Source organism: Malaclemys terrapin, chromosome 13, assembly GCF_027887155.1.
Source record: "Malaclemys terrapin pileata isolate rMalTer1 chromosome 13, rMalTer1.hap1, whole genome shotgun sequence".
In the NCBI taxonomy this organism is placed as follows: domain Eukaryota; kingdom Metazoa; phylum Chordata; order Testudines; family Emydidae; genus Malaclemys; species Malaclemys terrapin.
Genome location: NC_071517.1, coordinates 26,546,074 through 26,570,392, shown reverse-complemented (window position 1 = coordinate 26,570,392; position 24,319 = coordinate 26,546,074). Strand labels below are relative to the sequence as shown.

Below are 24,319 nucleotides of genomic sequence, written 5' to 3'. Positions count from 1 at the left end.
TCTCCACCAGTACGACCTATTCTGCCATTCCTATATGTTTCGTACCCTGGTATTACTATGTCCCATTGATTATCCTCATTCCACCAAGTTAAGTGACTCACAAACCTTAAGGAGACATGGGAAGTCTAAAGCTAATAGGTGCACTGAAGGAGAACATTTTTTGGCGAAAATTGGAGAGTTTGGATGGATAGTGATGAAATTAAATATCTGTATGTGTTTCATAAAATATGCACAACTTCCAGAGTTCAGGCTACGTGCTCGATTCATGGAAATAAAGTGATTACAAGAAATATTAAACTCAACAGAAAGCTTCCAATTACCTTTCTCGAACAAACTCTGCCATTTCTTTTTGCATTTGTTTCCCCTTGAGTTGCTTTTGGAGCAGAATTTCAAACCCTGATACTGTGTTGTTCCCTTGCGGATCCTTCTTATCAGCCTGGAAGAGAAATGGCAGCTAGGACGTGTACAACACAAGACATGTCATGGCTCCTAGAATCCTAACTACAGCAATGCTGCCAAAAGATGGCATTCCAGGGGTGGGAACAGCTGCTTTTCTTCACAGGAGGCTCCTCCTGGGATCTAAGCTGCTGATCAGAACATTAAAAACACTTTGAAATGCGCCTCGGAAGACCATTAAATGACTTCCTCCCCTCTGCTGAGCATCTACTCCATCAGTGCCTGATAGAATGTACCCAGTGTGATAGCCCCTTTAGTATGTAAAAGACCACCTCATTTCATGGGCTAATAATAATGCCATTCATTCATTCTTTCAATCATTGTTTGTTTCGTTACTTGGCCCAGTTCATCCCTAGGATAATTCCATTGACTTTGGAGCAGTTTGGAGCCCCCTCTCTCTGTGTTTCATTTTCACCTTTTTTCTTTCCCTCTTCCCTATACTTTCGATTAATGTCTAACTCCACCCCCCATGTCTCTGGGGCATAGGGGATATTTTCAGAATTGCTATGCTTTTTGCCTCACTGCGCTGCATGCTGTACTCACATATAGAGTAAAGACTGCAGTAATCAAAAAGCAAGATGATCAGGGCTTGGATGAGAGTTTTGGCCGTGATGACAGGCCAGATCCTGGAGAAGCTGTGCAGGAAGAAGTGGCAAGTGACGTGGCTGATGGGTAGGTCAACAGAGAGGGCTCAGGCAAAGATAGAATCAAGGTTGCTAGTCTGAATGACAGGGAAGGTGGTGGTGCTGTCCATCATGACAGAGAAGATAGAAGGGCTTGTGCTGGTGGTGGTGGTGGAGGATCAGGAGTTCCATTTTGGCCAGGTCCAGAGCAGAGAAGTAGCTCTGCGAGTCATCAGCATGAAAAGAGGACGTGGGCTGAATGACCACTTAGAGAGAGATTAATGAGTCTGCTCTACAGCCTTGGCTAACAGCCATATGCCTTTTAGCTCATGCAGTAGTGGCTCATGCACTAAACTCCAGAGGTCCAAGGTTCAATCCTGCCCGCTGACAACGGGGTCTGTCGGAGTTACATCAGCACCTTAGCTGCTCCCTCTCTCCTCAGTGCAGCCTGGTCTGGTGGTTGGCTAACAAACACTCCACTCTTCCTGCAGGAGCGATGTTTCCCTCCCTTAAGCCTTTCCCTTGTTTTCTCTTTGTTCTGGAGAGCACCTCTAGCACCACACCGTGCCCTGTGCTTTATTAAAGGCCCTGCAGAAGTGACGCAGCAGAGTTGGTGCTGCTCCTTGCTACAGTGTGTCTTTTTCAGCCACACTGAATTCTGATTTGCTCCGTAACACAAACCTAGCAATTTGTTCTGCTCTTCCTGAAACTCAGAAGCTGCCACGTGTGGCATGTGGCTGGCTGCCTACTTACCCAGAAATAATCACAGTAGCTCCATTCAGTGGGTTTCAGCAACTGCTGTTCTTGCATTGTGTCTGGGTGGGGAAAAGTCACACAGTTTATCTGCAAAAAACAAGCAAAAGGCCTGTCAGACAGGGCAGGTAAAAAACAATGAAATGCTAGTGAATTAATAAGAAGCAAGTGAGTGGAATTTGTGCACCTCCAAACCAGCAAGTCTAGATGACATGCATCTCACTGTCAGAGAAGTAGCTGTTTAATTTGCTGAATTATAGACAATGATATTTGGAAAAACTCAGAGGTAGTGACAGCTTAGATGAAAGCAAATATGGTACCCATTTTCAAAAAACGAAAGAAGCCAGATTCTGACAACTGTCATCCAGTGCGTTTAACCTGTATCTCTAATGAAACAATGGAACACAGATGAAAAGAAAACTGCAAACATCTAAAGAATAAACAGAACCATGAGAAACAGGCAGCACTGAGGGTTTTACAAATTGCACATCACTTCAGCCACACGTGGTTACTTTGGTGTTTGACAGAATCACATTTTTTGTTATTCCTATTGCGCAGGATAATTTACATGTGCCCAAAGAGCATTCAGATGAAAGCCCCAGACCTGCCAAATGCTCTATAGGCCACTCTGAAGTCAACTAGGCTTCATGTAGGTGCCCACACAGAGCAGTTTCCAAGACAGCGGCTATTGCACAGCAATTAACAGCAACTAAGAAAGTGTAAGGAAGGCCAAGGGTTTGAGCAATAACCTAGCAGCTCTTTTACGGCTTGCCTACACTTGAAAATTAATTCCGATTGAGGTGGGGTGTAAATGCAAAATGCAGTAACCATTCTGGAATAACCCCATGTGTGAATACTCTTATTCCGGAATAAGAGCACTTTGTTCCTCTTTAGTTTAATCCACTCTGAAAGCAGATTAAGTGTAACAGGAACAAAGCGCTCTGATTCCGGAATAAGAATGTCCATACATGGAGTTATTCAGGAATACCTAATCTAGAATCATAGAAGACTAGGGAGATCAGGGTTGGAAGAGACCTCAGGAGGTCATCTAGTCCAATCCCCTGCTTAAAGCAGGACCAACACCAACTAAATCATCCCAGCCAGGGCTTTGTCAAGCCAGGACTTAAAAACCTCTAAGCATGGAGATTCCACCACCTCCTTAGGTAACCCATTCCAGTGTTTCACCACCCTCCTAGTGAAATAGTTTTTCCTAATATCCAACCTAGACCTCCCCCACTGCAACTTGAGACCATTGCTCCTTGTTCTGTCATCTGTCACCACTGAGAACAGCCTAGCTCCATCCTCTTTGGAACCCCCCTTCAGGTAGTGGAAGGCTCCTGTCAAATCCCCCCTCACTCTTCTCTTCTGTAGACTAAATAAGCCCAGTTCCCTCAGCCTTTCCTCATAAGTCATGTGCCCCAGCCCCCTAATCATTTTTGTTGGCCTCCGCTGGACTGTCTCCAATTTGTCCAAATCCCTTCTGTATTGGGGGACCAAAACTGGACGCAATACTCCAGGTATGGCCTCACCAGTGCTGAATAGAGGGGAATAATCACTTCCCTCAATCTGCTGGCAATGCTCCTACTAATGCAGCCCAATATGCCACTAGCCTTCTTGGTAACAAGGGCACACTGTTGACTCATATCCAGCTTCTCATCCATTGTAATCCCCAAGTCCTTTTCTGCAGAACTGCCGCTCAGCAGTCAGTCCCCAGCTTATAGCAGTGCATGGGATTCTTCTGTCCTAAGTGCAGGACTCCGCACTTGTCCTTCTTGAACCTCATCAGATTTCTTTTGGCCCAATCCTCCAATTTGTCTAGGTCCCTCTGGACCCTATCCCTACCCTCCAGCATATCTACCTCTCCCCCCATCTTAGAGTCATCCACAAACTTGCTGAGAGTGCAATCCATCCCATCATCCAGATCATTAATGAAGATGTTGAATAAGACCGATCCCTGAGGCACTCTGCTTGATACCGGCTGCTAACTAGACATTGAGCCCAACGATCTAGCCAGCTTTCTATCCACCTTATAGTCCATTCATTCAGCACAGCTGATCATGGAGACTCAAGGCCCCAAACACACTCCAGAATGGAGTACCCAGGAGATGGTGGATCTTATTGCTGTGTGGGGAGAAGAGTCTATGCAGGCACAGTTCCGATCCAGCAGAAGAAACACTGACATCTATGCCAAGATTGTGCGGGGCATGGGGGAAAAGGCTACACAGAAGAACAGTGCCGTGTGAAAATAAAGGAGCTACGGCAAGCGTATCAGAAGACAAGGGAGGCGAATAGTTGCTCTGGTTCTGCCCTACAGACATGTCACTTTTATGAGGAGCTGCATGTGATTCTCTGCGGCGACCCCATCACTACCCCAAAACACTCTGTGGATACCTCCCAGGAACCCTGGGCGACCTCGAGCAACAACGAGAAGGACTTTGCTGACAAGGAAGAGGAGGAGGCGGAGGAGAATGTGAGGCAGGCAAGTGGAGGATTCCCTCTCACTGACAGCCAAGAACTGTTTTTAACCCTGGAGCCCATCCCTTCCCAGGACCAGTTGGCGGTGGAGCATGATGCCAGGGAAGGCACGTCTGGTGAGTACACATTACCAATCAAATTGTAGGGGTTACATGCTATTATTTTTTATGTTTAATCTCAACAAAAAAGTAGGGGTAGTAGGTATCAGTGGCCACTCCAGCTACACAGAGGGTGCGCGCCGAAAAAAGACTGTTTATGTGTACAGGGATGGCCCAGGAATCCTCCATGGAGATCTCTAGGAAGCTTTCATGAAGGTACTCCACAATCCTTTGCAGAAGGCTTCTGGGAAGGGCTGCCTTATTTCGTCCACCATGGTAGGACACTTTCCCACGCCACTCCAGTATTACCTCTGCTGCCATCATTGCAGCACATGGCATTGTAGCATAAAAGACCAGGTCTCTACCCAGATGCTTGCAGCATTTGCTCTGTTACTCTCAGGAGAGTGATAGTGCATAGGGTCACCGAGGGGAAACGGGGGAAGTTTTCAATGCTAGCCCTTAAACCGCAAACAATTCAACAAGTAATCCACCCCATTTGGTGAAATCTGGCTCACACAACGATGCTTTCCCAAACGTGCTGTGGTTGTGGTTGGAAGAGATAACCATGTACTGCAAGCAGCATTGAAAAAAAAAGGTGGGGAGGGCAGCTTCCTGTTTGCCCCCCCCCCCAACCCGATGCTGCTTTTGTAAAAAACAAACTATTTGGGGGGCTTTACACCAGTGCCTCTCCTCAGGTTGCCAGGGGAAAGGGAATCCAAGGATGTCTTCACAAAACCAGCATCACAAGACCTCTTGCCTATGCCTCGTGTTCTTATTCACCATGGCCGGAGCAGCAAACTGACTCTTGCAGTAGCCAGCGGTTGTGATTACATTGTGGCCTGCAGTGAAGTGTATTGAGGGGTGGTTTTTTTAATTAAAAAAAATTAACTTTGCACCAGAAATAATCTATGCACTGTCAATGCTACCTTGGTGCTTTGCATTCCTTGCAGCTGAAAACTTGTCTGTCAACGCACACTGGGACAGAGATGTTCCCAGATGAGAAGGCGCAAAAAAGAAGACTCAGGAGGACATGTTCAATGAGTTAATGCACACCTCCAGAGTGACAAGACGGAGCTCAGAGCATGGAGGATTGCACTGTCCGAGAACCTGGACATGGACAGGGAGGAGAGGAGAGCATGCAGGGAACAAGATGTGCCATGCAAGAAGAGATGCTGAGGATTATGAAGGAGCAATCAGACATGTTGAGGCCTCTGGTTGAGGTTCAAGAAAGGCAGCTGGATGCTAGAGTCCCTCTGCAGCCTATGCTGAATCTGCTGCCATAATCGCCCAGTTCTACATCCTCTTCCCCCAAACATCCTATGAGGTGGGGGAGGGGGAATTCGGTATCCCTTGCACTTAACACCAGGGGAGGGTACAAGGACCAGAAGGCGCCCATTCCCAGACCTTTAATAGTTATTGCAGTGCACCTGTAAGCAAGCTTTCCTTGTTTCTCCCACCACAGTGTTATCGGCGCTTTTGCCCCAGGTTATCTTACTTTTCTTTGCTGTCTCTGTGTGTTTGTGTGCATAATATAACTTAACGGATTGAGGAGAAAAGGCTATTTTTTCATTCAACACCAGTGGTTGGTGAGGTGGAGTTTACAGGGGAGAAAACGCAATGGAGGGGACAGTTTGGTAAGGAACACAGATAAGTGTCACATTACTCTGGCTCATTGCTGAAACTGGTTTTCAAAGCCTCATGGAGATGGAGAGCTCCTCAACATGCTGTTCTTATTGCCCTGGTGTCTGACTGCTCAAAATTGGCTGTTAAATGATCTGCCTCAACCCCCCACCCCGGCGGAAACTTTTCTCCCTTTGTTTCACAGATATTATGGAGCACACAGAAGGCAGCAATAACAATGAGGATATTACTTTCACTGAGGTCTAACATAGTAAGCAAACAATACCAGCAACCTTTTAAACGTCCAAAAGCACATTTCACCACCATTCTGCACTTGCTCAGCCTATGGGTGAACCAGTCCTTACTGCTGTCCAGGCTGCCTGTGTACAGCTTCATGAGCCATGGGAGCAAGGGGTAGGCTGGGTCTCCCAGGATCACAACTGGCATTGCAATATCACCAATGGTTATTTTGCAGGCTGGAAAGAAAGTACCTCTTTGCAGCTTTCTGAACAGACCTGTGTTCCTAACGATACACGTGTCATGCACCTTTCCCCAACCATCCCATGTTGATGTTGGTGAAATGGCCCCTATGATCCACCAGCACTTGCAACACCATTGAGAAGTATGTCTTTCGGTTTATGTACTCTTTGGCAAGGTGGTCTGGTGCCAAGATAGGGATATGCATTCCATCTATTGCCCCACTGCAGTTAGGGAACCTTATCATGGTAAAACCATCCAGTATGTCCTGCACCTTGCTTGGAGTCACTACCCTTCCTAGCAGAAGTCTGTTGATGGCCTTGCAAACTTGGATCATAACAGATCCCAAGGTAGATTTACTCACTCCAAATTGATGCCCCATTGACTGGTAGCAGTCTGGCGCTGCAAGCTTCCACAGAGCAATCCCCACTTGCTTCTCATCTGTCAGAGCAGCTCTCATTTTAGTATTGCTGTGCTTCAGGGCTGGGGAAAGCTCTTCACACAGTTCCTGGAAAGTGGCCTTACGCATTCAAAAGTTCTGCAGCCACTGCTCATCATCCCATAGCTGCATAACAATGTGGTTCCACCAGTCAGCGCTTGTTTCCCAGGCCCAGAAACGGCGCTCAACCGTGTCAAGATGATGCATGACTGTCGCCAGCAACTGTGAATTGCTCCGCTCTATGTCTTCCAGCAGGGCTGCTTGCATGGCATCACATTGTTCCATGTGGTGACTCCTGTATTAGCTGTGTAAATACTGCAGGATAAGGCGCGAGGTGTTTGTAATGCTTACAACAACAGTGTACAGCTGAGCAGGGTCCATGCTTATCATGCTGTGGCATCCGCACGGGTAACCCAAGCTTACAAAAAAAGGTGCAAAAAAGGCTTGGTTTGTTTGCAGTTGATTTCAGGGAGGGAGGGAGGTAAGTGCATCATGGGAGGCTAATACCATGTTCCCATGACCACCTACGCCAATGTTTGGTCCCATTAGCCAGTGCAAGCCCAACCCAAAATTCCACTTGGCTACGTGCACTGTGGGATAGCTACCCATAGTGCAGTGCTCCATGCATCGATGCAAGCCCTGCTAGTGGGGATGCATTCCTCCGACACAATGAACGTAGTGTAGACATGCAAGATCAACTTGCTTAAATTGGAGGCTCGATGTTGACTTACATGAAGTAGACTTAACTTTGTAGTGTAGACATGGCCCAAGTTGTGCCTGACAAATCTCTGAGATGGAAATTGTGACAGGGCGTACATACCTGTTGACTAATATATGCTAGCTAGCATAGATACATATCATATTAATAATATGTGTTATCCACACCATATAGTTATTAGTATGCATTAAGCACAAATATTACAGCAGTTATATAGCCTAAATGGACTATGATTTTTACATAACCTTGCTCTCTTATGCTAAGTATCCCATATCCCCTTGCACTCACTGAAGTAAGTTTTGGCTTAAGCAAATAGGGAAGCTGACAAGATCAGGACAGATGTCTGGTTTACCATAGCAACAGAAAGGGAGTTATTCTCACTAGCCTGAATTGGAATGTCCCAAAGGAAGAGGACAAGAGATGTGATTGTTCTACCCTAGTACAAACCTAGGAGGTGCCTTCATGCTCTTTGATACCTGAAATGCATGTGTTCAGAGCAAAGAGATAAGAGGTAAACCAAAGTACCAGAAAAACAAGGTAGGAAGTTTCTTGGTTCAATCTAGTTTCAGAGGATGTACACAGTACCTTTTACTTGTGTAACCCCCTTGCGGTTTAGAGAGCATGGCCCCTTTAAATCTTTGTCCTGAGGGTGGGAGAGCTGATTGTTCCAGGCAGAGGATGTGCTGCCTTTTGGGGGCGGGGGACAGGGGGAAGAGCAGTGAGAAAGGGAGAGTGACAGGGTGGTGTGTCAGGGACTCCAGACAGAAGGGCTACAGCAAGCAGGCCCTCACAGAGTGAAGCAGCCGAGAACCAGCCCAGAGCCCAGGAGGGACAGAGCGGCTGACCAGGGACACCCCAGGACAGGAGCCAAGAGGAGCACTGTGCCAGGGAGGAATGTCCTGAGAAGGACACACCAGAGCTGGACCAAGTATCACTGCTGCCCCAAGTGGTGTGGGGCCGTGAGTACTGGAGCTTGTGACTTTGCATTCGGAATAAGGAGAGAGGCTGTTAGCTAGTTAAGTGGGGGAGGTTGTCGCTCTGTGTGGCATTGCAGAGAGCAGCAGAAGAGGACACTGGAGGAGTTTGCTGGGGAAAAGTTACTGGCGCCGAAGATGACCAGGAGCACCCAAGACTCACCACTGGACTGGAACTCTGCCCAGGACTCCTGACCTCTGAGTGCAGACGCATTGCTGGGTTTCTGCCCTTTCAGACTGTGGTACTGAAGAAGAACTTTTTCATCAACCTAGCTACCGCTGCTCTAGGAAGTGGATTTCATATACGGATGGAAAAACCCCTTCTGTTGCTTTAGGAAGTGTCTACACTGTGGCACTACAGAGGCATAGCTGCAGTGATGTAGTTGTGCCACTGTAGCGCATGTGCAGATACGGCCTCATTCAGAAGAGAACCTGCTGTGAGATTCTCCTCAGTGCTGTCACAGCAACAGTGATGGGCACTTGGACATGCAGATGAGACACACAGGATCCAGACAAAGTGAGTTTCCATTAAACAAAGGGAGGAGAAACAGGTTTGTACCACAGTAAATAGATCTTCAGCTACTGGGGAAAAGAAGTCCTTTGTTGTTTTTATAAGTGCTGTTTTCAAAGCCATTGTGGATGATGGAGGAGTCCTGGGGTTTCTTTTCAAGCTGTCTGAGTTTTAAAAAATAATAAATACTTACAAATGACTTTCCTTGTGTCTTGCAGTAAGATTTGATAGTAAAAACATCAACAAGAAAACTGCTTCCTCTCAATAGAAAGTACAGAGACTTGGTCAGGTGTAGTGAGAAAATACTCAGATATATTGCCAAATTCACTGGGTTCAATTGTTCTTGGATGAGTTATCCTAAAATTGAAAACCAATGTGCACAGTCTAGCGCTCACAAACTCTTGGCTGTGCACACTGCTAAGCAACCCTACAATAATAAATGAGGTGCTGGGCAGCACATAGCACTGCTGAGCAACCCTACATTAACAAGTGAAGTGCTTGGCTGTGCACGCCGCTACTGAGCAACCCTACAATAACAAAACAAAGTGTAAGATTAAATATGGGGCAAAGCTGCGGAAAGGAAGCAGATTGCAGCCATAAACTCTAATCTCTGTCTTGACCTGCTGATCACTGTGGTATCCAAGAGATTTATATAATATGTTGTTCTATATGTACTCAGTGTATCCGTCTATGAATAGCCCCAGAAAAATCAATGGGACTGCTCAGTGCTCATAGGCTTTTGCAGTGCCAATGACCCCTTCTTCAGTTATCTCTTCCAACTTGTCCTTTTTCTCCCTTTCCCCTCACGCACTTTTCCTCTATCACAGGGATCCCAGGGGGCTAAATTATATATTTAAAATAATTTTTAAAAGGTCTCTTTTGTATCATATCATGAAATGGGAACAATTCTCCACAGAGCAGCACCGCAACGGAAAACAAACTCCAGAGGTTTTATACAGTACATGTCTAACAGTCCAGTCCTGGTCAACACCTTTGGCTTTTTGCAGAAAACAACTGTTTACCTCTAGCAATGGCTTTTTTGCTCCTCCCTTTCCCATCCCCAAGTACTCCAGCTTCTCGAAAGGCTTCTCTGTGTGATCTGTGCTAAGCACAGCTATGTGACTGCTCTAAGGCAAGGCACTGTACAGTCTCTTTACATTTATGTAGTGTGGAAAGTCTATTCATTTTTGGAATTGTTAAAGGGCTCTACAGAGACAAAGTCCTGCCAAGTGACTCAGCAATAACTCTGAAATGCAAAAGTATTGTCTTCTTTACCTCTACCTCAAGGAGCTGCTGTTGGATCAAATCATATCAGCTGGAGGGATTTTCAGAGGATCCTAGGACAGGGCTGACCAATCTCTTGGAGTTAAGCCTTTCTTCTTTTGTCCTCTACACCCAGAACAAAGGAGGATTTGGCCAGCAGCTCTTAGTCCCTGTACACTGGACCGTTTACAGCAGATAGAGAATAGTTTAACACCCTATTGGAACTGATTTCTAACACTGCACTTTTTCCCTCTTTGCTTGGATCTCCAAAGTGGATTAGACTGGAAGGACCTTTGAAAAATACTTGGGAAAAGCAGTAAAATGTCAAAAGGCAAAATGAAAGTGTTGCTTCCGGTGTGCAGTCAAATGGGGAGCTCCTGACAGACACTGCTGGGTCGGCATGGCATACTGCCCAAGTGAAACGTCCTCTGGGGACAAAATGAGGATGTTTCTTTAATTAAATGACAATCCCAAAATGAATGCAATCCTGTGATTACAATGGGAGTTGCCCACAAGGCAGGAAATACCAGTGTCAAGGGTGTGTGCACACCTTCTACTCTGCCATTGTGCATATGCATTATCACAATGCAACTTGGATGACATGGTCACATGCTAACATAATGCAATACACCAATGGTTTTCAAATGGGTACTTGTGTCTTTAGGGGTTATCAGGAAGTACATGAGAAAAATCCCACAATGGTGGACAATGCATTTTATTTAGTAAGATTTGGCAATCATAGGTATATTATGACACTATCTCAGAAGGGGGTACGTGGTAGACTCCATTATTTGGAAAGGGGTGCAACCTAAAATTTTTGAAAACCACTGCAATACACCATAGCATCGGTGGCCAAACTTACTGACCCTCCGAGCCGCATACAACCATATCCATAAGTTCAAGAGCCGAGGCATGCCTGCCAGACCTTGGGGCTTCTGCCTCACAGGATGCGCCTGCCGGGGCTTGGGGCTTCAGCTCACTCCTGCTGAAGCCCCGATCCCCAACAGATGCACCTTGCGGGGCTGAAGCCCCAAGACCTCCCTCCCCGCTGTATAAGTAGGGGCATTGCCAGCAGATCGAGGAACGTGATCATTCCCCTTTATTCGACATTGGTGAGGCCTCATCTGGAATCCTGTGTCCAGTTTTGAGCCCCACACTACAAGAAGGATGTGGAAAAATTGGAAGGAGTCCAGCGGAGGGCAACAAAAATGATTAGGGGTCTGGAGCACATGACTTATGAGGAGAGGCTGAGGGAACTGGGATTGTTTAGTCTCCAGAAGAGAAGAATGAGGGAGGATTTGATAGCTGCTTTCAACTACCTGAGGGGGGGTTCTAAAGAGGATGGAGCTCGGCTGTTCTCAGTGGTGGCAGATGACAGAACAAGGAGCAATGGTCTCAAGTTGCAGTGGGGGAGGTCTAGGTTGGATATTAGGAAAAGCTTTCACTAGGAGGGTGGTGAAGCACTGGAATGTGTTACCTAGGGAGGTAGTGCAGTCTCCTTCTTTGGAGGTTTTTAAGGCCCGGCTTGACAAAGCCCTGGCTGGGATGATTTAGTTGGGAATTGGTCCTGCTTTGAGCAGGGGGTTGGACTAGATGACCTCCCGAGGTCCCTTCCAACCCTGATATTCTATGATTCTATGAATGGGACAAGATCCTTTTGACGGTCACGGAACATGGAAACCCTAACATCACCTGCCAGGAGATTCCACTGCTGTAGTCCGGAGCCCAACAGCTCTGCCTTACTCTTGGGTAGTTCCAAATCCCTGACAAGGTCATTCAGTTCACCTTGTGTTATGAGGTGTGGTTCAGAGGAGGAGGATGGGAGAAAATGTGGGTCCTGTGACATTGATGGTTCAGGACCAGAAGTTTCATCCTCTTCCTCTTCCTCGTCTGACTCAAGTGAGAATGATTCTGGTGCATCAGGAACCGGCAGTCCTTCTACGTGGGGTACTGGGAGTATAGCTGATGGAATGTTTGGATAATGCACAGTCCACTTTTTCTTCTTTGACACACCTTTCCCAACTGGAGGCACCATGCAGAAGTAACAATTGCTGGTATGATCTGTTGGCTCTCTCCAAATCATTGGCACTGCAAAAGGCATAGATTTCCTTTTCCTGTTCAACCACTGGCAAAGATTGGTTGCACAAGTGTTGCAGCATATGTGTGGGGCCCACCTCTTGTCCTGATCTCCAATTTTGCAGCCAAAATAAAAGTGATAGGCTTTCTTAACCATAGTGGTTATACTGCGCTTTTGTGATGCAAAGGTCACTTCACCACAAACATAGCAGAAGTTATCTGCACTGTTCACAAAGTACGAAGCATCTCTGCTCACTTTGGCTAAACAGAAATGTGTCCCTTTGCAAAATCAAACACTGACAAATAAGAGAGCACGACACTGTCTGATTTCTAGAGCTGATATAGGGCAATTTGTTCAGCAGAGTGATGTAAGCTTCATTATGATTGCATCATCCATGACTTCTAGGAATAACATGATGCAATTCATATCATGGATGACGCAATACCAGCTTCAGATTGCATCATTCATTGTTTTGCCTAAAAAGCAAGTACTGTCCAAACTCAGTCATAAATTTATTCATAGATCCAGTCAAAGATGTATTTTAGTCATTTCTGGTTTAAATTGAGATCCCTTCCCTTTATAACTCACTTATCCTCCGCCGTTCCCAAGTCAAGGGTCATATATATATTGACCCAATAGCATATCTTGAAAACTAGAGCCAATCAACAATTTTAAGCATCATTTTCGTTCTCAGTGACCCAGAATTAGTAAAGTTTGACTACATTTATTTCAGAAGCATTTTGGCTGTAGAGCAGTGATATCAGCAACAGACATAAAAATGCTCTGTTAGATGCCCCCAAGTCCCACAACTCTACAATGATATAAGATGGCTTCTTTGGTTAAAAAATCATTCTGGTTCAGAGGGAAATTAAAACAGCAATTAAAATATAAATAAACAAAACTGAAAAATGAGGAAGCTGGTAGCAATGACTACTCATCAGCAGTTAGGAAATGCAAACTACTGTTAAAGATATCAATGAAAAATCTATGGCCAGTAAGAAGCAATTCTTTAAATGTGTCAAAAACAAATGAAATCCAAACAATGGTATAGTGCAGGGGTCAGCAACCTTTCAGAAGTAGTGTGCCAAATCTTCGTTTATTCACTCTAATTTAAAGTTTCACGTGCCAGTAATACATTTTAACCTTTTTAGAAGGTCTCTTTATATAAGCCTATAATATATAACTAAACTATTGTTGTAGTAAAGTAAATAAGGTTTCAAAATGTTTAAGAAGCTTCATTTAAAATTAAATTAAAATACAGAGCCCCCCGGAGCGGTGGGCAGGACCTGGGCAGTGTGAATGCCACTGAAAATCAGCTCGCGTGCCACCTTCGGCACATGTGCCATAGGTTGCCTACCCCTGGTACAGTGCCATTATGATAGGATAAGGACATAAAATTATCAACCACGATGCACAAAAGGCAGAAGTATTCCACAACTTTTTTTTGTTCTGTATTTGGAGAGAAGCAAGATGATGTATTAGTATCTTGCAATTCTATTCCATCAGTATTTTATTATCATGATGATGAGAAGCGACACAGCTTATAACCTGAATAGACTTTTCAAATCATTGGCAGGAGCCTGGGTCGCTATTTGACTATGCTTTGCTGCATCACATATAATATGCCCTGTGTTGTTCAGCACGGTGCTCCATGCACCAGAATCAGCTGGACAAGAAAGATTCATCACCTAGCCCAGTGAACATATGTCCTGCTGTTAACAACTAAAGCCTATCACTGACAAGCACCTATTAACCCTATCGGTTAAAGTACCATCTAGGGCAGTGGTCTCCAACCTTTTCAGTGTGGCGGGCGCTGGACGACGAGCCACCAAGGACCGTGGCCGGCGGAAAAGTATCCGCTGAAATGCCGAGAAGCGGCAACATCAAGAGACGTCGCCGCCAAAATGCCGCCGAGAAGCAGCAGCATCAAGAGGCGTCGCCGCCGAAAATCAGCTGCATTTTGGCGGCGACGCCTCTTGATGAGGCTGCTTCTTGGTGGCATTTCAGCGGATGCTTCTCCGCCGGCCAGTACGCGGGCGTACATAGATGCCCCGGCGGGCGCCATGGCACCCGCGGGCACCGTGTTGGGGACCACTGATCTAGGGAGACTGCTGCAAAATCTGGAAGAGACAAGAACTTGGTATCACAACACCCTGAGTGAATTACCTGAATGAATGAACTCTCTAGCTAACTCAAGGAACCAGTCGTTGCAACTGTGCAGATGTGTTGGAGAAGCCAGCTTCAGGCCAGTTCCAACTGATAAGTAACAAAATGACCTATATACAGTCTTGGAAGGATTAGATTTGTATTAGTAAATGTCCATTTCACCGTACATATGAATAGGTTACCTAGAGAGGTGGTGGAATCTCCTTTCTTAGAGGTTTTTAAGGTCAGGTTTGGCAAAGCCCTGGCTGGGACGATTTAGTTGGGGATTAAGCAGGGGGTTGGACTAGATTACCTCCTGAGGTCCCTTCCAACCCTGATATTCTATGATTCTATGATCTGTCAAAAATATAAAAAAAAAACAAAGTCTGCCAAGCCTAGTTATACATATATTGTTTCATCAACTGACAACATGGTTATGTTAAACTAAATGCTTCCCAGAAAGCACGTAACTGAGTTAAAACCCTCTGAATGACTAAAATGTATGACATCTACTTGTATTTCACTCATCGTTTGTCTTAGTTGTCTAGAAATCATGTCTAATCACTAACTCAGTTGAGAATGTGGAGGCTGGAGAAACTCATCATACTAAGAGTTGTACAATTTGTAAGATGAAACCCTGAGTGTTTCAAAGAGCTCAGCCTAAATCACACAGACTTTGTTGACAAGAGAATTGATAGTTCATAGACAACAAGAGGAAGAAGCCTTGAATTGGCTTGTAAACTAAAGATTTTAGCACTGTTTGTTTCTTTGGTTAAAGTGGCATAAGAGCCCACAGTACTGCTTAAATACCAGAGAAATTTGAAGGGCTTCAAAATTATCACCTGTATATTATGGTATGGGTTTAATGACAAATTGAGACAGGAAATAAAGTGCAATTTGTTAACAGTAAGGGCTGTCGATCACCAAGATGGGCTGACTGTTGGGATACTTGCAGAGGACCAGGTGTAATTCACAGTAGAATGAACACACTGTGGGGGAATTTCCTGGTGTTTCACTGTTGTCCTAGGTGTGTTTTTACACCCTATCTGGTCCTATCCCTTCTGCCAACCCCACAGAGCGCTCGACTCCCAGTGTGGACAGTGGCTACCTCCTGGCCTCTCTATGCCACGTTCCCAGTTGGCAATGGGCATCCCCAGCAGCCCCAGGCAGATGAAGGTGAGGACTTTAGCAGTGGTGCAAGCAGGGGCCCAGGCATTTACCAGACCTTGGGAAGCACTGCGCAGGACAAAGAGGTTCCTTGCTCTGAAATGGCTTAAAAGTGAGCTCCACACAGCATGCATGGCTGCTAGGTGACTGCTGGACAGAAAGGTGACCAGACTGGCCACTTTTTCAGTGACTGATGCACTCTGGGACAGCAGTGGGAGGACTGATGGAGGTGACTGGGCTACCACAGCAGAGGGATGCATCATATGGGCACTCAGACAACTGAATTAACTTCCATCGAGCCTCAGTGACTCACCAATGGCCACCAAAATGGCCTGTAACAAATCTGTACATGGGCACAAGAACACTCCTCATTGACGGAAGGGCAGCTCAATAGACTGTTCTCCCATTACTCCTAGTTACGCCCCTACAATGTATGACTTCAAATAATTCCTCTCCCTCCCTTGGGCTTTATACCCTTCCAATATTTGTAGGTTATGAGCATGCTCCCTCCCCTCTCCCTTAGTCAATGCTTAGCTCACTTGGTTCTTTTAATCTTTCCTCTTAAGTAAATCCCATCCAGCCCCAAGCAGTTGTGGTGTTGTTCTCTGAATTCCTTCCACTTTTAAATATCTTTCTGGCATTGAGGTGCCCAGAACTGAACACTAAAGCCCAGATATGGTCACAAAGTTTCATCTAGGGAGATTAATAACACCCTTTTCTGTAATGCAAAGTTGCAAACTATTCAATGTGGTTCAGTAATGAAGATGTTAATTAACACTGATCCTACTAGCAATCCCTGCACTTTCTTCCAGAAATCTCCATCAAACTGGATGCGTTTCCAGATATTAATGCCCTTGCATTACTCTCTTTCAGCTAGAGAGAGAAGTTCCACTTCTAGGGTGGTAATTGGCAGAATCATTCTTCATTGAAAATAAGGTGCTAAATTTCCATTTCTCCAGTATTTCATTACCTCCTGAATTGTCCCTGAGTTTTAAAAAAGAAATGGTAGTGGATCAGTAAGCTTGTTAGACACATCACCCAGAACAGCTGATTTGTATAGTAGGTATTCACATTTCCCAAGTACTTCCTTACCAGCTGTTTATCAGCAATAGTTATTTTGCAGAGTCAGCATTCCTTACTAGTTGCTCGAACTTCTTTTCTAGATTTTTTATTGAAGACAGATTTAGAAAGAGTTTTGGATCTCAGACAGTTTTCTGCCACCATGTAACATACAGATGAACTAATCAGTTTCCAAATCCCAGAGCAGCAGAAGATGAATCCAATTATTGTGAGCCTTAACTTTATCTGACAAAACCAACAAAGTTGGAAGCAAAGGAAAGGGTCCATTTCAGCTCTATCAGTGCTAGAACAGAATCACTCTTTTTCTTCTAAGTCTGGGGAATTCAGTGCATGTACATGCTTAAAAGCATATATAATGGCAGAAAAAGGGTAGAGAATGAAGGCCACGTGGGCCACTCTTGGCAGAAGTCCTCACACAATAGTTATGGATGATATTTCAGGGCACAGATATCTCTTGTGAAATTGTATCACTTTGATTTGTATTGTTTTTCGGGGTGTGACCTTCAGTGCCGGTGAAAGATGCTGGCCTGGTAGCCCGGAAGAATGAAGATTTCCATTCATTCACAGAACAGGTTCTACACAGGCAGAACAGGCTTCGCTACCAATGTTCCTCACCTCTGCCTGGAGGCAGCACTGCTAGGGCTCCGAGCAGTTCAATGTCTATTGCTCATTGAGACTCGGGGCCTCTGTTGGCAGTACGCACAGGATTGCAATTAGTGTCAATTCCATTTTTGTGATGTGGCCACTTTGCTAAGAACTGGCCTGACATGTTTGACCCAGGCCGTTTTGTTAAAGTTTTTTCTTCAGTGCCCCTTAAAAACAGAGCAGGGAGCCCCCAGACAGAGCTTTAGAAATGTACCCTCTGGTTTGACTGGCTGCCCCAGGGCCACCCCACCCGCCAGGGGCTTTCTTTGCCATCCCAGGCTGCTCTGCCCTGCCCCAGAAGCTGGCCCACATACTGCTGGCCCTCGGCACAGCAGCAGGGATCACTGTCCAGGCCTCACCCCCTGCCTGCAGCACTGCCGGCTGTCCTGGCTGTACTTACCGTCCTCGAGCTCTCCCTGGCCAGCCTCCTGGGCACACGCGGGGACCCCGGACTCTGCAGAGAGAGGAAAGAGGTATCATCAGCATGCGCTCCATGGCGGGAGGGTGTGCGAGTGTGCTTGGCCCGAGCTGCGCAGTGAATCATTGAAAGGTGTCAGTGTCTGGCCGAGAAAGGTGGGGCAGTGGGCAGGGGAGCGATGCGGGGATGAGGGGGAGGCCGGGCAGGAGCTGAGGAGCAGCCTTGGGCACCAAGGAACCCCTGAGCCACCACTCTCCTCCACTGAGCCCTGGTGCCCATTCCCCGCTGCGCCCCTCCACTAAGCCCCTGCATCCCTCCACTGCACCCCTACCCCCCCACCACTGAGCCCTGGGCCCCTTCCTGGCTGTGCCACCACTGCCACTGTACCCTCTATGTCCAGCAACTGAGCACTGTGCCCATCCACTGAAGCACTGTACCCGTGCAGCCCCCCAGAGCCACTGAACCTGCTGCGCCCCATGGTACTGCCCACAAGGCCAAGCTCTGAATTCCTGCAGTACTGAACTGATCCTGAGGGGATGTGTCACTTTGGAGAATTCAACTAATTCTCTATTCTAGTAATGCCCTCAGGCCCTGATCCAGAGCAGGGCCTTGTGCTGTGTGTTGTAACAACTTAGACTTAGAGGTCACTGCAAACAATCACCTCAACATGAGCTCTCAGTGCAATGCTGTTGCAAAAAGGGCTAATGTAAGAAAAGGGGAATATTAAAGGAAAATAATCTTGCTTGTGGACAGACCATTGGTAGGACCACTACTAGGATACTGTGTCCAGTTCTGGTGTCCACACTTGTCATAACTATAAAGGGAAGGGTAACAGCTGTCCTGTGTACAGTACTATAAAATCCCTCCTGGCCAGAGACTCCAAAATCCTTTTCCCTGTAAAGGGTTAAGAAGCTCAGGTAACCTGGCTGGCATCTGACCTAAAGGACCAATAAGGGGACAAGATACTTTCAAATCTTGGGGGGGGGAAGGCTTTTGTTTGTGTTCTTTGTTTGGGAGTGTGTTCGTTCTCGGGACTGAGAGGGACCAGACATCAATCCAGGTTCTCCACATCTTTCTAAACAAGTCTCTCCTATTTCAAACTTGAAAATAAATAGCCAGGCAAGGCATGTTAGTTTTCCTTTGTTTTCTCAACTTGTAAATGTACCTTTTACTAGAGTGTTTATCTTTGTTTGCTGTACTTTGAACCTGAGACTAGAGGGGAGTCCTCTGAGCTCTTTAAGTTTGATTACCCTGTAAGGTTAATTTCCATACTGATTTTACAGAGATGATTTTTACTTTTTTCTTTAATTAAAAGCCTTCTTTTTAAGAACCTGATTGATTTTTCCTTGTTTTTAAGATCCAAGGGGATTAGATCTGTGTTCACCAGGAGTTGGTGGGAGGAAGGAGGGGGGATGGTTAATTTCTCCTTGTTTTAAGATCCAAGGGGTTTGGATCTGTACTCACCAGGGAATTGGTGAAAGGTTTCTCAGGGCTTCCCAGGGAGGGAAAAATTGGGAAATGGTGGCAGAGGAACCAGAGCTAAGCTGGTAGTTAAGCTTAGAAGTTTTCATGCAGGCCCCTACATTTGTACCCTAAAGTTCAAAGTGGGGATCCAGCCTTGACAACACTGCAGGAAGGATTGGAAGTTCTGGAGTAAGGTCAAAGGAGGGCCACCAAATGATCCAGGAGCTGGGAAACAAGATTTTCCATGTGAGGCTCAAGGAGCTCCATTTACTCAGCTTATTGAAGAGAGGTTGAGAGATGACATGATCACTGTGTCTAGGAACTGACACATCATGGTACAGAGATCTGAGAGCAGGGTGTTTTCAGACTTGATGACCAAGACCTAACAAGATTCAATGGCTGGAAATGGAAGTTTGACAAATTCAGCCTTGAAATAAGATGCCATTTCCTAGCAGTGATTAAACATTGGAACAGCTTAGCAGGGGAGGTGGTGGAAACATGAGGAAACCACACGATACAGTTTTCAGAGTAGCAGCTGTTTACCTTTAGTCCCTTTTGGTATGATGTCCATCTGTTTGCATTTGGAAAGGAAGATGATGTCTGTCTGTATCTGTATGAGTTTTTTCATGGTACACAGTACAGTGGGGTTCCACTGTTTCCTGCCTATAGACAAACATGCCTGGCCCAGCTACATACACACTGCTGCTCTGACTGGGTTCTGGCGGCTTCTAAAGCATGCTCACTGTGAGCAGGGCCGGCTGTAGGCCGATTCAGCTGATTCGGCTGAATCGGGCCCTGTGCTAAGAGGGCCCCGAGCCGCAGCTCTCCACCCCACCCCCAGCTCGCTTCTCCCTCCTTCCCTCTCCTGAACACTCCGCCTCCTGCTCCTCCCCGTTCCCTGCTTCCCGCGAATCAGAGGTTCGCGGGAAGTCTGAAAAGAAGCAGGGGCGGGCAGGCAGGCTGGCAGCACCAGGTAAGCTGGGGTGGCGGGGGGCGCGAGAAGGGCTCCGGGGAGGCGCGGCGCGGCCCAGTCCAGCCCCGGCCAAGCAGCTCACTCTGGCCCCGGTTCTGGCTGAGTGCGCCGGCCCGGCCTCCGCCGAGCACCCCCGGCCTCAGCGGCTCTGACCCGGCTCGGCTCCGGCCCGGCCCCCACGGCTACGCCTTGGCTCGGCTCGGCCCGGCCCGGCCACCACAGCTTGGCTTGGCTCGGCTCGGCCTGGCCCAGCCCCCGCGGCTCGGCTCTGGCCCGACCCGGCCCCCGCGACTAGGCTTGGCTCAGCTCGGCCCGGCCTGGCCCGGCCCCCGCGGCTAGGCTTGGCCCGGCCCGGCCCCCGCGGCTCGGCTCTGGCCCGGCCCGCTCAGCTTGGCTCCGGCACGGCCCCCACGGCTTCGCCTGGCCCCCGCGGCACGGCTCGGCCCAGCCCGGCCCCCGCGGTGCGGCCCGGCCCGGCCCCTGCGGTGCGGTTCGGCTCTGGCCCGGCCCCCGCGGGTTGGCGCGGCTCGGCTCCGGCCCCCGCGGGTTGGCGCGGCTCTGGCTCGGCTCGGGCCTGGCCCCCGCGGCTCGGCTCAGCTCCAGCCCCCGCAGCTCGGCTCCGGGCCGGACCCAAGCCCCACAACCCTGGCCGGAGCTTCAGCCGGAATCGGGCCCCGCTCTTGCTAAAGCTGGCCCTGATTGTGAGTGTCATTGGAGGACTCACAAACTACTCTACTACTTTACACTCCTGCTCAGAATGTTCCCCAAAACCTACCTGGGGGTCCCCGCTGGGTTTCCGGAGACTCATATGACCAGGCTCCATTTGATGCATGGGCGTCACAGGGGTGTGATATCCATTCGCTGTAAGGAACACACAGAGGAGGTTAGAAGGGCTGCTCTAGGCAGCAAATACTTAAATACAGACTTTCAATGGTTCTTAGTCACTTTATTTATCATAAAGGTAAACTCTCAGAACCCTGTAACAAGATACTTGCCTTCCCTATGTGCCATCTTACCCCAGAGGTGCCTGAACTGAACAGACCTCTAAACAGGCATGGGCCTGACTCAATAGAATTGGATGGGGCAGTGCCAACCCACAACCCAGTAGTGTGTCTAGCCTCTGGGCCCAGGCCCCCTCTCACTGTTCCAGGGCAGACTGAAGTCAGCAGAGTTAGACGGCTGTAGAAAGGTCTAAGGGAGACGCCCTAGAACTTGAATCAATTCCAAACAGCCCCCCATGTGGCAGATACTAGTTCCACTTCTGTTCTGCAAACCAGCACCCCAAAAACTAGAGGCAAAGGACAACAATCCAACGCTGATTATATTTTAAAACTGCATGATTTGAAAGCCCATCCCCTGATTTTCTGAGGCCTGACTTGTGGCTGCTTGGGGCTGGATACTGCATCTACTCCTTGAAAAGCCGACACTAAGTATAAAGCAGAAACCAGTCCTGACAACAAATAATGAGTGCAAAGGACTTCTGCACCCTCAGTTTTCAGGGGCTCATACATCCCGGATCCTCATTTTCAGAGCATGTAGCTTGGGTCCATGCCCAAATCCGAATGTCTCCCTAAGGGACGGATGTCTGCAGCTGCCTGTTGCATAGAGCCTGAGAAATGGGGATAGAGTACACTGATCCTGTCTCGAGTGAGGGAGGAATCCATGTACATAGCCCTCAGCATCTGCTCCTGGCTCCACCACACTCCGGGATGATTGCTCCAGAAGGTGTTTGTGGAAACAGCCATTTCTACTACTAAGGGCTGTTCCCCTGGGATGTGACTCACTGGAGGGCTCCTGGGGGACTGAATGTCAGTCAGGCAGCTGCAGGGCTATTAGAGCTCTGCCATTACCCTGTCAGGCTGATGGTATGAGCTGCCACGGAACTGAAAGTGGCACCTAAACTGGGACTGCATAATGTCCTGGGAGTGAGGGAGGAGTGTTGGGGGAGAGAAACCTGCAGTTCTGAGCTGCTGTGCTATTAGAAATGAGTCACTGTTTATATTCTGGGAGCACATGGAGTGAGGTCAGGACTCCTTTGTGCTGTGCACAGAACACACAGGGAAGCAGACTGTCCCTGCCCCAAAGATATTACAATCTGAATAGACCAGATAGACAAACAGAAAGAGACAACATCCTAGCCAGGTTGGAAAGAGGTACTTATGTGATAGTTATTGGATTTGTGCCTTTCATAGGAACCTTTAATTGCAAATTGTAAATGTCCTATAAATAGAGCCCTGCAAATCCGCAGGTATCCACTTTATATCTATGGATATCCACAGACCATTACGACAGATAGCAGCACGGATGCAGATACAAAGTAGGGCTCTGACACGGATCCTCCACCTGCCCTGGGCAGTGGACCGGGGGGGCAGGAACATGGGCCGGAGGCTGCTTGGGCTCTGAGCTGACACCCCCCCATCCCCCGAGACGGGCCCAGGAGCGCCACTCTGGCAGCTCTGGGGAGCCTAGGTCTCTCCACGTGCCCTGGGTGGGAAGGTTAGGGGGCAGGGATGCTGGGCAGGGGGGCAGGGACATTTGGCAGGGGGATGGGGGGCAGGGACACTAGGTGGGGGGGCTGGGACACTTGGCGAGGGGCTGCTTGGGCCCCCCACCCAAGAAAGGTGGGGTCCCCCACAGCTGCACCATGGCTTTCCCCGACTGGGCTCCGGCGGGGGGGGATGCCTCAGAGCCTCAGCCTGGCCCTCAGTGTAGAACCCTGCAAATCTGCGGATGCGAATATCCACAGATAATTTTTGCGGTTAGCGGATTGGATGCGGATACACATTTCTGTATCTGCACAGGGCTCTACCTATAAATCGCAGACTGCAAATCTAGGAACAACTGGTCAAAAGACAAACAACTAACAAAGAGAGTCTTCTCTGAGGATAAGACACCTCTCCTTGTGAAAAACACAAGGCTGGCATACATGTGTACTTTATCTAAAAAAACCAAGTTATAAAGAGATTTGGTTTATTCAGGATATTACAAAGACGAGTGATGCTTAAGATGTGCTACCAGAGTCATAAACAAAGTCATAAAAGCACCCTATTCACCCTTCCTCTTTGCAAAGAGAAAAACCTTTAGTTTTAAACCCACACAAAGAATTCTAGAAATATCCTCCCTGAAACGGATTTCTTTTATATGTTTTCTAAAGCCTTCATTCTTCAAACTTTAAGAACATTTATGGTTGGGAAATGTTTTACAGAAGACTGATTACTTCTAACTCATGTTTTCTCTTGAAGGTGAACCTTTGAGTTGTCTTTCAAATACTTAAGATGATATAATCTTTGTTTGAGATGTTTATTTGCAAATGTTTTGTATTTAAATTCAATCACTCCATACAAGTTATATGAATATTGAGATGTTTTTTGTACAAATATGGAATAAAACGACCTTGCTAGAATTGAGAACTAATATAAGAAGCCACTTGAGTATACAATTATTTATATTCATTAGGAAATTAATTAGTTATCTGCCAGGGCTTAAGCAACTCCTTATCAAATTCAGGAAGACAAGAAGAACTTCTCCACGGACAGTTAAGAAAAAAAGACAGTGTTTTATTTGATCCCCATTTAAGTTTAAAGACTCTCTTTAATAATAATTTGTTTTTAAAAATGATGTTAAGGGCTGAAATATAGGAAATAGCAGTGTCTGTATTCATTTGAAACAGAATTTAAACTCCTATTAAAACCTGATGGAACTAGTGGGATAGCTCAGAAAATGGAACGAATAAAAGAGTTACAGCCCTGCTGCACATGCATACCTGAGAATGGAAGATACTACCAAGATCAGCCCATGAAGGGGTTGAGCCAATGAAAGGTGACAGTGGCTGATACTTGAGTCCAGTCAAGCCCTTGAAAGAGATGTGCTGTCCAGCTCCAGTCAGATCATGGCAAGAGAGGAGTATAATTCCTCTGAAGTGAGAGACTCCCTCTCGGATTAT

The 24,319-nt window shown here is 47.1% G+C and overlaps 1 protein-coding gene across 5 annotated transcripts in view; it reads right to left on the bottom strand.

The window, feature by feature from the left end:
• GAS7 (growth arrest specific 7) overlaps positions 1-24,319 on the bottom strand; it is a 218,120-nt gene that overhangs the window by 43,899 nt on the left and 149,902 nt on the right. For all 5 annotated transcript variants that reach the window (XM_054047789.1, XM_054047791.1, XM_054047790.1 and 2 more), the window contains 4 exons: positions 21,152-21,237; positions 17,922-17,975; positions 1,833-1,922; positions 321-436 (listed from right to left, as the gene is read on the bottom strand). In XM_054047789.1, coding sequence (XP_053903764.1) covers positions 321-436; positions 1,833-1,922; positions 17,922-17,975; positions 21,152-21,237 — 346 coding nt within the window. The remainder of the gene's footprint in view (positions 1-320; positions 437-1,832; positions 1,923-17,921; positions 17,976-21,151; positions 21,238-24,319) is intronic.